This window comes from Ustilaginoidea virens, chromosome 4 (assembly GCF_000687475.1).
Source record: "Ustilaginoidea virens chromosome 4, complete sequence".
Lineage (NCBI taxonomy): Eukaryota > Fungi > Ascomycota > Sordariomycetes > Hypocreales > Clavicipitaceae > Ustilaginoidea > Ustilaginoidea virens.
Genome location: NC_057319.1, coordinates 2,320,376 through 2,333,884, shown reverse-complemented (window position 1 = coordinate 2,333,884; position 13,509 = coordinate 2,320,376). Strand labels below are relative to the sequence as shown.

The following is a 13,509-nucleotide window of genomic DNA, read 5'->3' as shown; positions in this document are numbered from 1 at the left end:
GACCACCACGGTCTTGAAAATTTGTTCAATTCGCCTTGCCATCAGATTTGCTTCATACCAAATGAAACTTTCGCCTTTCCTTTCCCCCATGCACAATGGTATTGGCGATGTCTACGGTGCCAACATGACAGTGTCTCGACGTATCCACACTGTGGCAGATGTACGGAGCCGGGTTACGGAGTTGGTTATCGTCGATGGATCTTCCTTTCGGTCCTCCTCTCACTTCAGGTTGTCACGGTCACGGAACATCTCCATCCAGCCGGGATCGCGAAGAGTTTTCTTCTTTTTTTCGAAATGGATCGCGATCGAGACTCGCGGGCCCGCCGGTGAGTAATTTCTTTTTCATCGTTCCCCGCGCTCCTGCTCATTGCAAGACGCGTCAAGCCGAGTTCTGGACGTCGCTTCTTTGTCTGGTGCGCCCTCTGTTTTGCCCAGATCATTTCAACGAACAGAACCCCATTTCTCTAGCCGGCTCAACACCAGCGGACCTCGTTGCTCTGCTTGCCATCATGTCTTGGATGATTGCACAATGACGGTACTGACAGTCTATCAGATACGACGAAGGCGAAGTGGTCAGGTATGGAGCCGGCGAATCATGGAGACCTACTCCAAGAGGCGGCCCTGCAGGCGATCGATCCCCACGAAGACTCCCCAGAAGTCCCATAAGAGAGAGACCGCGTAGTCCAAGGCCAAGGAGTCCTCGTCCGAGAAGCCCTATTATGGGAGCTTCCGATAGCTACGTGCCTGGCCGGTTCTCGTCACGCCGGCGATCAAGGAGCGGAGGTGATCGGTTCGTTCGGAGAGAGCGATCCCGCGAACGAGAGAGCCCGCCACGAAGGCGAGAACGCACACGCTCTCCAATGAGGCGATCGCCGTTCCCGCGTCGTAGTCCATCCAGACGAGGATCGCCAGTTCGAGAGGGAAGATACGAAAGGCCGCGCTCTCCTCGAAGGGAGTGGGAACGCGATAGAGAACAGGATCGGGAAAGAGAGCGGGACTGGGATCGCGACCGCATACGTGACAGAAACCGCGGTTTTGATAGGCGTGACGAAAGGTTGGTCGCATTTTGGACGTCTCCAAGCACATGGCAACGCCTCTGTCCTCTGCCCTCTGTCCTCTGTTTCCGGCATTCGCAGCTTGGGGGGCTAACATTTGGGACTAGGAGGAGATCGCGGTCACCCTTCATTCGAGAGAGGCGGGATAGAAGCCCTCCTGGCAGATCTCCATTGCCAGCTTCACGAGTAGGATCCTACAGGCCCCGATCTCGTTCACCGAGCCGAAGTCGATTGGGGGAGAGACATCAGCCTTACCGACGAGCTTCCCCGGTTAGAGAATCTGCCATCTCATCAGCTATTACATCACAGCCGGCGTCAGAAAAAGCATCTCCGCGACCTGGCTCCGCAAGAGCCCGGTCACCATTGCAATCGCGGGAACAGTCTCCCCATCGCGCAACAGCATCAGGATCCGGCTCGGCAAGGGATACACCTCGGCCCGGCCCTTATGACCCTTGTTCTGCATCAAAGTCACCACCCCGCGGGCCAGCTGCCCTGAGAGGTCCTCCTGCTGGGCCATGTGCAGGTCGAAGTTTGTCCACATCTGTATCTTCTCCTTTACCGTCTGGCTCCAAAAATCCACAAACTCCGGGTCGAACGGACGGCCAGAGTCCGACCAATCCCCCGTCTGGGCCAAGAGGCTACGTCCCTCCCCCACGGGGCGTTTACGGAAGTCGTCTCGGCGGACGTGCCAGTTGGAGTCAGGCCCCTTCCCGACAGCTGTCTGGGTTGTCACCTTCGCCAAGCGCCGCAGCTGGGCCAACGGCGATCCCCACGGGGCCTCGCGGTACACCGTCAAATACTGGCGGCGCGTCCTCTACACCCACGCAACCCAGAGGGTTCAACCCGCCCACAGGTCCCGCGTCACAGCATGGCAGTGGACCGCGGCAGACCCTCGCACAGAGCCTGCTATCAACCATGCCGCCCATCGTCCCCGGCGGCAAGCTTGACCCTTCCATGGCACCCCTCACCCTTGGAGTAACCCGCGAACTCGAGCCTCACTACAAAAAAATGCGTGACGAGGAAGAGAAGTTGCGTGATGAACTCCGACTGAAGCAGGAGCGCCTGCGAAAGACGCTTTACATGTGGGACCGGCTAGAGCGCGAATCGCGTGCGTGGGAGCTGAGAAGCGACTTGAGTGAGAGGAGCATGAAGAATCTTGCAGGAGAAGGTATCGGAGGGGCTGCGTTTTGACCAGGCTGTATCATGTCGAAACACGTGCTAAGCGAGTGTGAGACTGTTGAGTGTTGTGTGTGTTGTGATGGCAGCTCATTGTGCAAACGAGTTGACAGGATACAGGATACAGGATATAGGTCTTGCAAATGTGACTGACAGTGAATTTTTTTTTTCTTCTTTTTTCCTTTGGTAGCGACATGGCTGCTGTTGTAATTTTACGTTGTGTTTTTTTTTTTTTTTTATTTCTTTTCGGTATTTGTTTTTTTCCTTCTTTGAAATTCACACAGAGTGAGTGCCTTGCTCTTCTATTCATCGAGGGAAAACAAAAAATCTTGCAAATTAACTGTTCAGAGTCACCGACGGACCGTGTGCATTTGCAACATTCTTAAATCTCGTCTCCGTCGCTCCAGAGACGCGCGTAAGCGTGGAAATAAAGGGAATGGAGTACGTTGCTTCAATCGCCTACAATGTCATTTCGAGGGCCGTTTTATATCCCATGGTTGTCACCTGCTGGCGCATCAATTGTCAAGACGGGGGCAGTGCGTGCGGGCCAGCTGAATAGATAGCGACGAGGTTTAGATTTCATCATCCTGAAGCGCCATTTTTCAGCCATGCGGGTTTTCCGTGCCCGGTTCCATCGAACTACAGTAAGGTTCGGAACGCTGCCCATCCTCAGGCGCTGTGTTTAAAAAAGAAAAAGAAAAGAAAAGCCAGTTGTCCCTTCCTGCCCGCCAGGTTGTGATTACTTTTTGCAGAAGCAATCAAATGAGAGAAGAGAAAAAAAAAAAAAAAGGGAAAATAAGGTGGGGGGAAAAGAAAAGAAAAGAAAGGAAGAAAGGAAGAAAGGAAGCCAATCTACAGGTTCATAGTCGTACCCAGGGTTCGGCAAGGATTGAAACACGCAAGGTAAGACGACAAAAATGTAAAGTGAGCAAAAAACAGTAAAGCCTTGACGCCTTCAAAAGACCACAGCCATGTCGTCGTCTTGATCGTCGCCATCCCACTCCTCTTCCGAGTCGGATGCTTCGGATCCAAAATCCTCCATGCTGTATTGTACTTCTCTCACCTTTTGGTTGTCAAACAAGATGTACACCGTCGAGCATTTGCCTTGGATAAAGGAGGGGTTGTGATCATCATCATCCCTCGCGTGCGCTAGGCTTGATTGGCTGGACTTGTCTGCTTCCTCTTCTTCCTCTTCTTCCAGGTCGAACTCGTCTTCATCGGTATCGGGTTCCTTGTACGAGAGCTTCGTGCCTCGTCGGGGGCGGGTGGATCTGCCAGGCTGGCCGTGGGACGCATGGACTTGGCTGTTGGAGGAGGCGATTCTGCCGCCCCGTCGAGACGACGCCGTTGCTGATTCGTCAGGGTCATTTCCGGACGGCGGCGTAGGCTCATCATTCGGCGGTGCTCTCGTGGCCGCGAGGCGATGCGGCGGCACGAAGGGTCGTAGGAAGACCCTTTCCATCCTGGTACGCCACTTATGCCGCATGGTTGCACGTGCTTGCCAAGGAATGTCGAGCATGGTTTTAATCGCAACATGTCGCAGATTGGGCAGGTTTGGCGCGCTGTCAATGATGGATTGGAGAAACATCTCGGCGGTTTCTACTGACCAGTCCCGTATGTGCTCAATATCCAGCACTCGGAGACTAGAGGGCCAATCTGGCGTCTGGCTCGGGAGCAGAGCCTGTTCATACATCGGGTCGGCGTCATTTACACAGTCATGGTGGCGGTAGTATGATAGATTCATATGAAGCTCCCTTAGGTTGGGGCACGTGTCCGCCAGGTCAGTCAAGAATCCCAGATCAAGGGATTGGTTATGCATGAGGGTCAAGGCCCGCAAATCACTGCCGTGCGTCCGGAGGAAGGCCGCCAGGTCATCCGACTTGACTTCCCAGCAGTTGATGAGTTCAAGGTGGGTGAGACCTTTGGGCAGAAGAGGGAACAGGCGATCGTTCATTACAGTAGAGGATTCAAACACGAGGTGTTTCAGCTCGCTTAGGTGTGAGATGGCTTGCGCCAGAGATTGAATGACGACCCCATCCTGGTGGTACGATTCAAGTTCTTCCTCTTCAGACTTTATCCGCAAGATTTTGAGGGACGGCACTTGAAAGTTGGTCAGGCTGAGCCTGGTGAGGTGGGCAAATGGCGCCGTCTGATGAAGACGCGCCATGGCGCCAATGTCGGCCACGAAACCGCCGACGAACCTGCCGCTCCATTCCCAGCTCTTCAAGACTGTTGGCAGGGGCTTGCTGCTTGCGTGCGCAGCGTGCGCAGCGTCGCCGTGGGAACTGGCAAGAGCGCGGAAAATGTCTTCCGGGTAGTGCCAACGTAGTGTTTTGTCCAGATCCCGATAAGGCGGCTGGTCAAGAGGCGTGTATATGATGAGTTCTTTCAAACGCGTGAGTGGATGAATGATTGGATACAGGCTTTGCTGCGGCACGATGTGGACGTTTACTTGGAGGGCATCAACCTTGGCGCGATAATTGTACAAGGTTTCCGAAGGAGGGCGCTCAAGCAGGAGAGCCAGGCGCTTTGCCTTGGCCGTAGTCTTGATTACTGGGCATCGATAGATTGCTGTCAAGGCAGGCTCGGTGAAGGCTCTGCAGGTGGTAGCGGCTTGTATGAGCCAGCTGTTGGAGAGCATGTCTCTCGACCCTTCTCCGGCAGCGTACAGGAAAATATCCGTCCAACACTCAAAGGTAATCCGAGGATCTTTCCAGTCGGGAATCGCAGTGTTGGGGTTGCAGGGGGTATCGAAGCCGGTTCCAGACGGCGACTTGCGCCGCTTGCCTGGGCGACGGGAGCTGCATCGGCTTCGTTTTTGACCAATGCGTTCAGGCCGCCCAGGTGGCGACGACGCATGCTCATCTCCAGCTTTCGCTAGCGAAGCTCTAGCTCTTTTCCCCGTCATCCTTTTCGGATTGCTTCGTCTTGCTGCTCCGAAAGACGGCGTTTGCGATGGTTTCGTTTCCAGCTCGTCTTCTGTGGACTGCTGTTCCAAGCCAGCTGGGGAAGAGGATCTTGACGTCGCACCAAAGGACTCATCTGAATCTGTCGACACCTCGGCATAGTTGGGCCTCGCAAGTCTCCGAGTCCGGGACCCAGCGACATTGCGACGATTAGATGCCAGGTCGCGTCGTCGCGAGCTTGAAGTCTGAGCTATAGCCATTTCCGCCCCACCCGAAAGGCTCTTGGTCAACCGTCAACCCACCCACCATGGGAAACATCCAACAACAACCTGTGCACCGACGGTTTATCCCATGCGCTCGGGTGAGGATGGATGAGCAGGCCAACAGGTCAGTTCGGCGCGCAGTCTGGCAGCACTTGAGCAGACGCGGGAGCTTTGGCAACAGAATCAGTGCAGGCAACGAAACGACCGGGGAGCTGAGCTAAACCTGCACTGTCATCAGACCTTTTTCGATGCGGTTACAGGATATCGGGAGCTACTGGGAGGGACAATTTACTCGAGTCCTTCGAGGTTGATTCAGAAGCTCTATCTCGGCAGGAGAGAGAACCGAGTCACGGCTAGCTGGTGGGGCGTGAAATCGATTCGGTTGAAGCTGGCTTGTGTGACTTGGGGTCGGTCAGCCTTGCATCCTGCAGCAGTTGCAGCCGGGAATGCTGCAGCCGGGGAAAACTGTAACCGTTAGGGTCAAATGACGCTTTTGGTGGTGGCGTGTTGCGTTATGCATCTAACGGGTCAAGCTTCCCAGTTTTACAAGCCAACAACACTGCCTAGGTAAGGTACCTACCTAGGTAGGAGGTAGGTAGGTACTGTTGCCGGGGATATCGGTGGATTCGTATATTTATCGGGAATGTTCGGCTAGAATGTGGCACATGTAACCGAGGGAGCAGTAGCCCCTTAGGGCTACCCCCGTGCACACTATAAATAGCTGGTGCAGCAAGTACTGGTCAGTCAGTGCTTGTTAACCTTCTTCAATATAGCTGTTCTCCTGCAAGCTTCCTGACAGGTACCTACCTCCTAACCTACCTCCTAGACAGGTACCTAAGGTACCTACCTCCTGGTATGTACCTAATGTACCTAACCAGACCAGACTACTTCCAGCAGTACGATCTCCCCGGCCAGGAACCTTGGGCGCCAAGGAACGATGCTGTCGACTTCGTTTGTTTGCTTTGGCTACCAATCAAGGAGGTAGTTGTTGAATGCCACCGGAATACTAGGTACTTGACCTCATATGAGAGCAGCTTTTCCGTGTGAAAAGCAGTTTGTCTTTTGAGTCCCCACTCTTCACTACAAGGGCGCTGCGTACAGTCGTGTCACATGACAGCTCTCGCCGCACGCATGCTAGCTTGGAAGAATCAAGCCTTTAGACTCTTATAAATTAATCGCGATCCCTTATAAGTCGGTCTAAGGGTTTGTGAGCCGCTCTATACTATATGGCAGTATAGGAAGGAACCTTGCCTTCGTTTTAGGTAGGTTTGATAATGCCCATTGCTATATAGCAATCGATTTCATTATTCCACGTCTGGCTTTTCGATGCCTACTCCGTAACTACCCAAGGTACCTAGAGGTATCCGGATCGAAGGGAAATTCCTGTTGGTCCGAATTTTATCAACAAATCAGCAACAGCTTGGATTGATTCGAACAATTGAGCCAACCAGTAAACGGTACTTTTAAGTGTAGCTAAGGTTAGGTTAGGCTGGTCCTACAAGGTCAGCTGGTACCCCACCCACCACCACCACTAACTCCCACCTGTAAAGTCGCCTCAAAGGTGCCTGGCAGGTCCAAGAGCCAGGCACATGCAGCCAGGCAGCAACCTTCAACTGCGGGGAGGTCGCTGACTTGGCCCATCCCGTCCACTCACGTTCGGCCTGGCCGCGCTAAGCCCTTCTCGGAATCGCGATAGACGACATCCCCCTGCTACCCATCATCACGCGTCTCACTGCTGTTCTCGATTGCATGCGCCAACACGTTTCTGTGAGCCTCGTTTCTCACCCATCTCGGAAACGCATTGTCGTCCCTGGCCAGGCACACGCTCTTGTTATAGATAGCCCAACACTGAGCCCATCCAGCTCCACCACCCCCTCAGGCAAACGGTCTGCCTGCCAAAAATCCTCACTCACTCACCCACTCACTCACTCAATCACTCAGTCACCACCACCACCACCACCAACCAGACAGAATTCCTCTCCTCCATCTCTCCCAGGTCCGCAGGCCTTTGCCGTGTTCAGCTTTCCGTAAACGCCCTTGGACACCACCGAGTCGGCATTCGCTTACAAGAAAACCCGCAGGAACCATGCCTCAAAGGCCCTTGAGGAAATCCTAAGTCGAAGCTTGCATTCTCCCGACTGCAACCTACTGACTGCAAACCTGCCTCTTGGTGACTTCATTACCACCCGCTGTCGTCCTTTGAATGGGTCACAAACATGACGGTACATAGCCCTTGCAAGCGGACAGCCCCCTTCCTTCGTCGCACCTGGCTCAGGGGAGTCAAGGCTCTTCAGGAGTCATCAGTCATGGGGAATATCATATCCTCCCCCATGCATAAGTTACCTCAAGTGCCTCACCACGGCGAAGCCAACGAGGCCAGGCCCACAAAGCGTCGTCGCATCTCATCCCCTGACGCTCTCGACATTGACCATCTCATCGCGTCACCGCGCATGTCCGAGTCTGGCTCAACACTCCGCATTGAAGTCCTCAAGATACTCCACAAGGACTCGAAAAGGGTCAAGTCATACCAGCCTGCTCTCCCCTGCGACGTGCTTGCTATCAAGGCGCGATGTAAAGTCACCATCCTGGATACGAGCTCAGGGCCGCCTCAAGTTCTACACTGCCAGAGTCAAATGTGCGACTTGACCACTTTCAAGAACCCCGCGGGTCCTCATCGCGTAGCCCGCGTTGACTTGCCGCGACCCTTTTTTGTTCCTCATTACAGCATTCTTATTAACAGGCCGGACGATGGGGGCTTCGACCTATCAGACTCATACCAGGTGCTCATTGAGCTGGAATCCGCCAATTCCATTCATTGGCCCCCTCTTGACTCGCACGACTTTGGGATTCCCGCCGAAACACTGTACTCGCCATGGTGCACGACCCAGCATTGGACTCTTTCCAGCAGGTTTGATGCCGTCTTCGGCAGGCTGAAGAACCCTCTAAGCTTATCTACAAGATACCCGTCGGATCAATCCAGCTACCAGACCAACTATGTCATGGATGTCGACCTTCGGTGGACAGCCGGGCTCAAGACCCCACGACAACTCGACAAAGGTTCCATGTCTTGCATCACTGCAGTCGACCCCGACTCGGACTTGTTCAGCAACAACGTAATCAGCCCGCTCGCGAATGGCACTGTTGTCAATGGCATCAACGGGCACGTGGACGCTGTGGAATCCCCAAAAGATCACGAAGACGAGTTTGGCGGCGACCAAACCCCGTCTCGGTCACTGAGAGCGCGAGCAAAGAACAAGGTGTACAACCTGAAGATATTAAGCGACCAGCAACTCGAGAGAGACAAGAAGCAGCGGGGGCAAAGTCCCCACGAAGCAACAAGCCAAGGCCGGGTACAGTATCTCTTACCGTCGGATCAGCCCATTTCGCTGGATTTTTACCGCTGCATCAGCTGCGGCGCGTACCACGAGTCCATGGACCAGCTTCGACTGCATCTGCAACACTGGCATCCGCACTTTGAGTACATCTTGGAAAACTCCAACCAAGGGCCGCTGTTCCGGGTATCTCCGCTTCGGGAACTGACGGCGTCGCCTCAAAGGACCCACTGCCTTGTCCGAACCGCCAAGCCATTCAGCATTCAAACTCTAAGCTCAGGAGATCAATCCTGGCTCAAGTCACGACTCGGACCCGATGGAGACGAACCGTTTAGATCGCCTGTAAAAGCTACACTGGGTCGGCTCAGCGCAGGCTCGCCGGTTGCAAAGGTGCCCCAACCCGCAACACGCCGGCTCCGAGGAGCACAAGTCAAAAAGGCCCTGGTTCCGGACATTTCACTGCCGCTCTTCCATCCCATCAGCAAGGCAAGATTGAAGGCTGGCCAGGAAGTGCCTCAACCCATTCCCGACAACACGTGGTTGATTCAAAAGCACCGCGAGAGCATAAGCGACTTTTCCGACGTGACCCCAGCAGAGAAGGAATACATATGGGAGTGGGACGGTTACATTCTGCGTCAGAACATCACATCTGCAGCGTACTTTGCGCGTGCCTGGCTGAGTTTCGTTGCGGAGAAAGCTGCTTGGTTGGTTGGTGCGGAGCATCGGATGCTGGAGTTTGCCAAACACTGCAGCGTGCTTTTGGCCAGGGACGTCTTGGGCGATGAAGACATGCAGCAAGCATTCAGGTGCATTAATGATGCGAGAACATCATCCGCCGTCAATGGAAGAGGTCGAGGATACGGCGTCACCAGTCCACGGGCAAAGGATGAACCGACGAAGCAGTCGCCGCGAGCTTCGCAGATCCGCAAAAGCGCAAACGGATGCCGCGTCTGCCAGTTGCCAGTTATCGGGCCTCGCCTTCTGTTATGCTCCAACACTGTGAGACAAGAACCCCCCATCCTATCCTCCGGCTTGTATTGTAAAGAAACAAACGAGAAAAAAGCACTCTCCTTTACCATTGTTTGGCCCGACTTTGCCCTGGCGCGAGTGCTGATGACGTGTTTGATTTTCACTCTTTTTTTAGGCATGTTTGAAACGTCTATACCACGCTGATTGCATCAAGAAAGATGCTCTTGGTCCCGTGTTAGGCCCGGGCTGGTTATGCAACGATTGTACGAATAGCAGAGCTTCTGACTAGGGGGATAGGCGCTCGCGGAGAACAGTCGGTGTAGTCGGACTCCAAGAAAAAAACAAGTCTCGGCTCAGCTCAACAGGGACAAGGCGACTGGCGAGCCAGTCTCTGTCCAGTGACTACACGCCTACGAACTCGCGTACACTCAAGGAAGGCCCATGATGAATTTGTATAGCTTACCCGTGATGGGTTGTGTGCAAGGGTCGGCGAATATAGGAACCCAATGCCCGGAGAGGGCGTCCGTCGCAGGCATCCATCAGCAGGGCTGCAATGCGTTGCTTGCTTTTCAAACCACACCGCAGGGACCAGTGCAAACATGCCGCCGACTCTGTCTCATCTCCTGTACACAGACAGACTGCTGTCGGGCCAAACTGAGAAACTGGACACCATCGCAAGTCAGCTCTATCAGAAATCAGCGTGCACCCAAAACCCACGTAAACGCCAAAACTTTGCGTGAAGACTGTAGCAGCGTATCATCGACTACCCATTTTGAAACCCCCACCCCCCTTCTCTCTCTTCGCGGTCTTTCCCGCCTCCTCCCCCCCCCCCCCCCCCCCACCCCAATTCGCCACGACGACGTCAATTACTTATCAATTGCTTGTACATCTCGTACCCAGGGTTGCTGGTGGTGGTGTGCTCGTGGGGCTTTGACGCATCATATCAGAACCTGGGTCGGGCTTCCCTCTTCTTCTCTCGTAGCTCCTTTTCTGTGCGCTGCCGCTTCCGGCTCTCTTCGGCAATGAGATCAGTGAGGTCGTCGTCGTGCGCCCACTTGGCGCCGATGCCTTCTTGTCTGTTGGTCTCTTCAAACTTTTTCCTTAAAGCGTCTTTGTTGATCCCGTCATGCTGATTCAATGAATCGACATCCAAGGCCACGTCAACGTCGCCCGGCTTCTTGCGCTTCCGGGAATCGTCCTCTGAGCCCAGAACAGGCATGCCTGCTCGCTGGCTGGCCTTGATGTCGTACACGCGGTCGGTACCAAAGAAACCCGCGGCACGTACCTGCCGTTCCGGCAAGACAGTGTATGCTGACCGAGGCGTGGACAACTCTTCCGTTTCGTAGCCCTGGCGCTTTTTCCGCAGATCCAGTTTCCCGGCCATCGATGTCTCCACGCCACTGCCATACTCGTGCAAGGTGCTAGAATACCCGCTGGGGGTCTCCATGCCGCTGGGTGTCTCCAGTCCTCCAGTGTCGGCATCCTCATCCTCCTCGGATTCCTCCTCGGATTCTTCCTCTTCAGACTCCTCCTCACGAGGTTGCAATTCGCCCCAGAGAGTTCGATCTACACCCTCGCCTAATTGCAGCTGGGCCTGCCCTTGCGGCTGCGCTCCATTCTGCGCAAGGCCAAACACATCACCGCCGTACAACGGTCGGTTACTCTCGTCAACAGGAGGCTTGCCCCAGCCACCAGGGTGAAAGCCCCATGAGCCTCCTGGTGGGGGAGGGGCATTCAAGCCGGGGATTTTTAGTGTCGGATACGAAGGTGGTGGACCATATCGTTGTTGATTGATCAGCCATGGCGGTGGTGCTCCAGCAGGCATCCCCAGTGCTTCCTTGGTCTCTTCGCTAAGCTCACCCGGTCGAAAGTGCTGAAAGTCGACCTCTGCCTCCTTCCCCTCATAATACACCTCACCAAATCGAGTAAGCTCTGGCTTGGTCTGGAAGCGAAAGAACGCGTCGTAAAGCTTCTGATAATCAATATCAAGACGTCCCATTTTAGGCGCCACCCTCTCCCTTTGTTTTTGCTTCAAAGTCTGCTCTGCTTGTTTCTCAAGAACGGCATCACGCATCTCTGTGATTCCCGTGTCTGCGACGAATTGTGGCAGGCGAAAGGCGGCTTTCTCAACACCCCTCTTGGAAGACAAATACTCTCTTTTGAGAGACCAGTGTGACGGAACAGGAACGACGTTTCGCTGTGCCTTGATCTGTACCAAAACTCGTGGGTCTGACGAAGATACGTCGTGCCAATCCACAACCTCTGGAATTGACACGAGCGCTTTGAGTTCGGCAACAGACAGTTTGTTTAGCTCCTTGCGTTTCTTCTTTGACAGCTTGGGCTTCTTTTCTTCGTCGTCTTCGTCAGGAATGTTGTCCTCGTCGCTGTACAAGACAGTGCCTTGATTGCCCGCATTTGCTTCCTTGGCGATCTCGTCCTCCTTTAGAGACGAGCCAAATTTGCCAAAGATTTCCTTGTAAACAGCGAAGGCTGGGTCGTCCTGGAGAGATTCATCGAGGACAGTGGTGTCAGCAGCGACGACAGGGCCGGCCGTGTCGGTACCGGCCTTGCCAGCGTCGGAATCATCTAGGGCCTCGGCAGCGCTCTGTTCGTTTTGCGCATTTTCTTGCTCTGGTGTATCGGCAGCCTGCTGACAGGTTAGCTTCACGAGAGCGAACACCCAGGAGCGCGCTTGTGGGCGCAACTGAATAGCAACATCATTCGGTTTGCCTGAGCCGTACCTGAACCTGATTTGACTTTTTTTGCTCCTTCTTTTTCGCCCTCCGCATCTGGTTCTTGGTCAATTTTGGTGCGGCCATGGCGAAGTCAGTGCCTGCGACAAGACACCGCCTTGTTGTTGTTGTTGTCTTGAAAGGACTGCTATGTTCGACGCTTGAGTCGGAGGTTGGGAGGAGGCGCAAAGACCCGGGACAGCAACAATGCACTGTTTCGGGTCTTCTCTCATACCGCAAAAGCACAGCGTTCCGTAGGTTGGAGCAGGTCAATGCGGCAGAGGCAACTGTCGAGCAGTTTCGGATTTTGCTGACTGCGGCACTCCGAACGACGGTTTGCTGTTACCAAATTCGAAATTAAAGAAATCGAAAAGGTACATTCAAGTGGAGCGCAGGCGTTAAAATGAGGGATATAGTATGCTGATGGCTTGGACAAATAGACAGCTGGATGGATGGTTGTATGGTTGCCTTGAAGAAACGCAAAACACGGACGGGCTTGATCAGCCTGGAGGTTTAGAATAAGGTCGCCCATCTTATCTTAGGTAGACGGGGGGGGGTGTTTGTCTTGGTCGGACGATTGTCGGTTGATCTTGTTCTTGCCCCACCTCTTGTGGGGAAGGAAATATTTTAGTGCCTTTGACGCCAAAGAATTCGGCGGCACCCTAATAACCAAAGTAACCAACAGTTGGGGGCGGGAGGAACCATTATGATTCTCAACCATGCGCCGACATCAACAAGGCATAGCCAGACAAGTAAGATGCTGTCGAGCTGCTTCGGACCCAGTCGACACATCTTAGGTGCCAGATATTTGTTACTTGGGACACTTGCGGTGCCTGGTACATAGTACCTGACTCAGCTGAACTGCAGCTTTTCTTTTGAGGCTCCTTCGTCGCCCCTCCGCCCCTGTAGAGCCCACACCCGCCAGCCAATCAATTGCATGCACTCCTTTGGCCAGGTTAAATTGAAACCTTTTTCTGCATTTGTTCCCCTTGCACTTGTCAAGTTGCTGCACGGAGTATACCTAATGTCTGGTATCTCTCCCCAGCCGTAAATAATGCTCTGTGGTCACAATCTTT

At 54.0% G+C, this 13,509-nt stretch overlaps 4 protein-coding genes across 4 annotated transcripts; 2 read left to right on the top strand and 2 right to left on the bottom strand.

Moving 5' to 3' along the window:
- Positions 1–294: 294 nt before the first annotated feature.
- On the top strand, positions 295–2,246 carry UV8b_05066 (uncharacterized protein; the record flags this gene model as incomplete). Its single annotated transcript, XM_043142564.1, has 4 exons — positions 295–326; positions 554–577; positions 971–1,054; positions 1,163–2,246. 4 exons carry the CDS (start codon positions 295–297, stop codon positions 2,244–2,246), a joined length of 1,224 nt encoding a protein of 407 aa, XP_042998498.1.
- A 940-nt stretch (positions 2,247–3,186) lies between these two features.
- UV8b_05065 (uncharacterized protein) lies at positions 3,187–5,397 on the bottom strand (the record flags this gene model as incomplete). Its single annotated transcript, XM_043142563.1, has 1 exon — positions 3,187–5,397. The coding sequence occupies one exon, from the start codon at positions 5,395–5,397 to the stop codon at positions 3,187–3,189; it is 2,211 nt and encodes a 736-aa protein (XP_042998497.1).
- Positions 5,398–7,616: 2,219 nt separating this feature from the next.
- On the top strand, positions 7,617–9,990 carry UV8b_05064 (uncharacterized protein; the record flags this gene model as incomplete). Its single annotated transcript, XM_043142562.1, has 2 exons — positions 7,617–9,731; positions 9,877–9,990. The coding sequence occupies 2 exons, from the start codon at positions 7,617–7,619 to the stop codon at positions 9,988–9,990; spliced, it is 2,229 nt and encodes a 742-aa protein (XP_042998496.1).
- A 654-nt stretch (positions 9,991–10,644) lies between these two features.
- UV8b_05063 (uncharacterized protein) lies at positions 10,645–12,520 on the bottom strand (the record flags this gene model as incomplete). Its single annotated transcript, XM_043142561.1, has 2 exons — positions 10,645–12,348; positions 12,443–12,520. 2 exons carry the CDS (start codon positions 12,518–12,520, stop codon positions 10,645–10,647), a joined length of 1,782 nt encoding a protein of 593 aa, XP_042998495.1.
- Between the last annotated feature and the right edge of the window lie 989 nt (positions 12,521–13,509).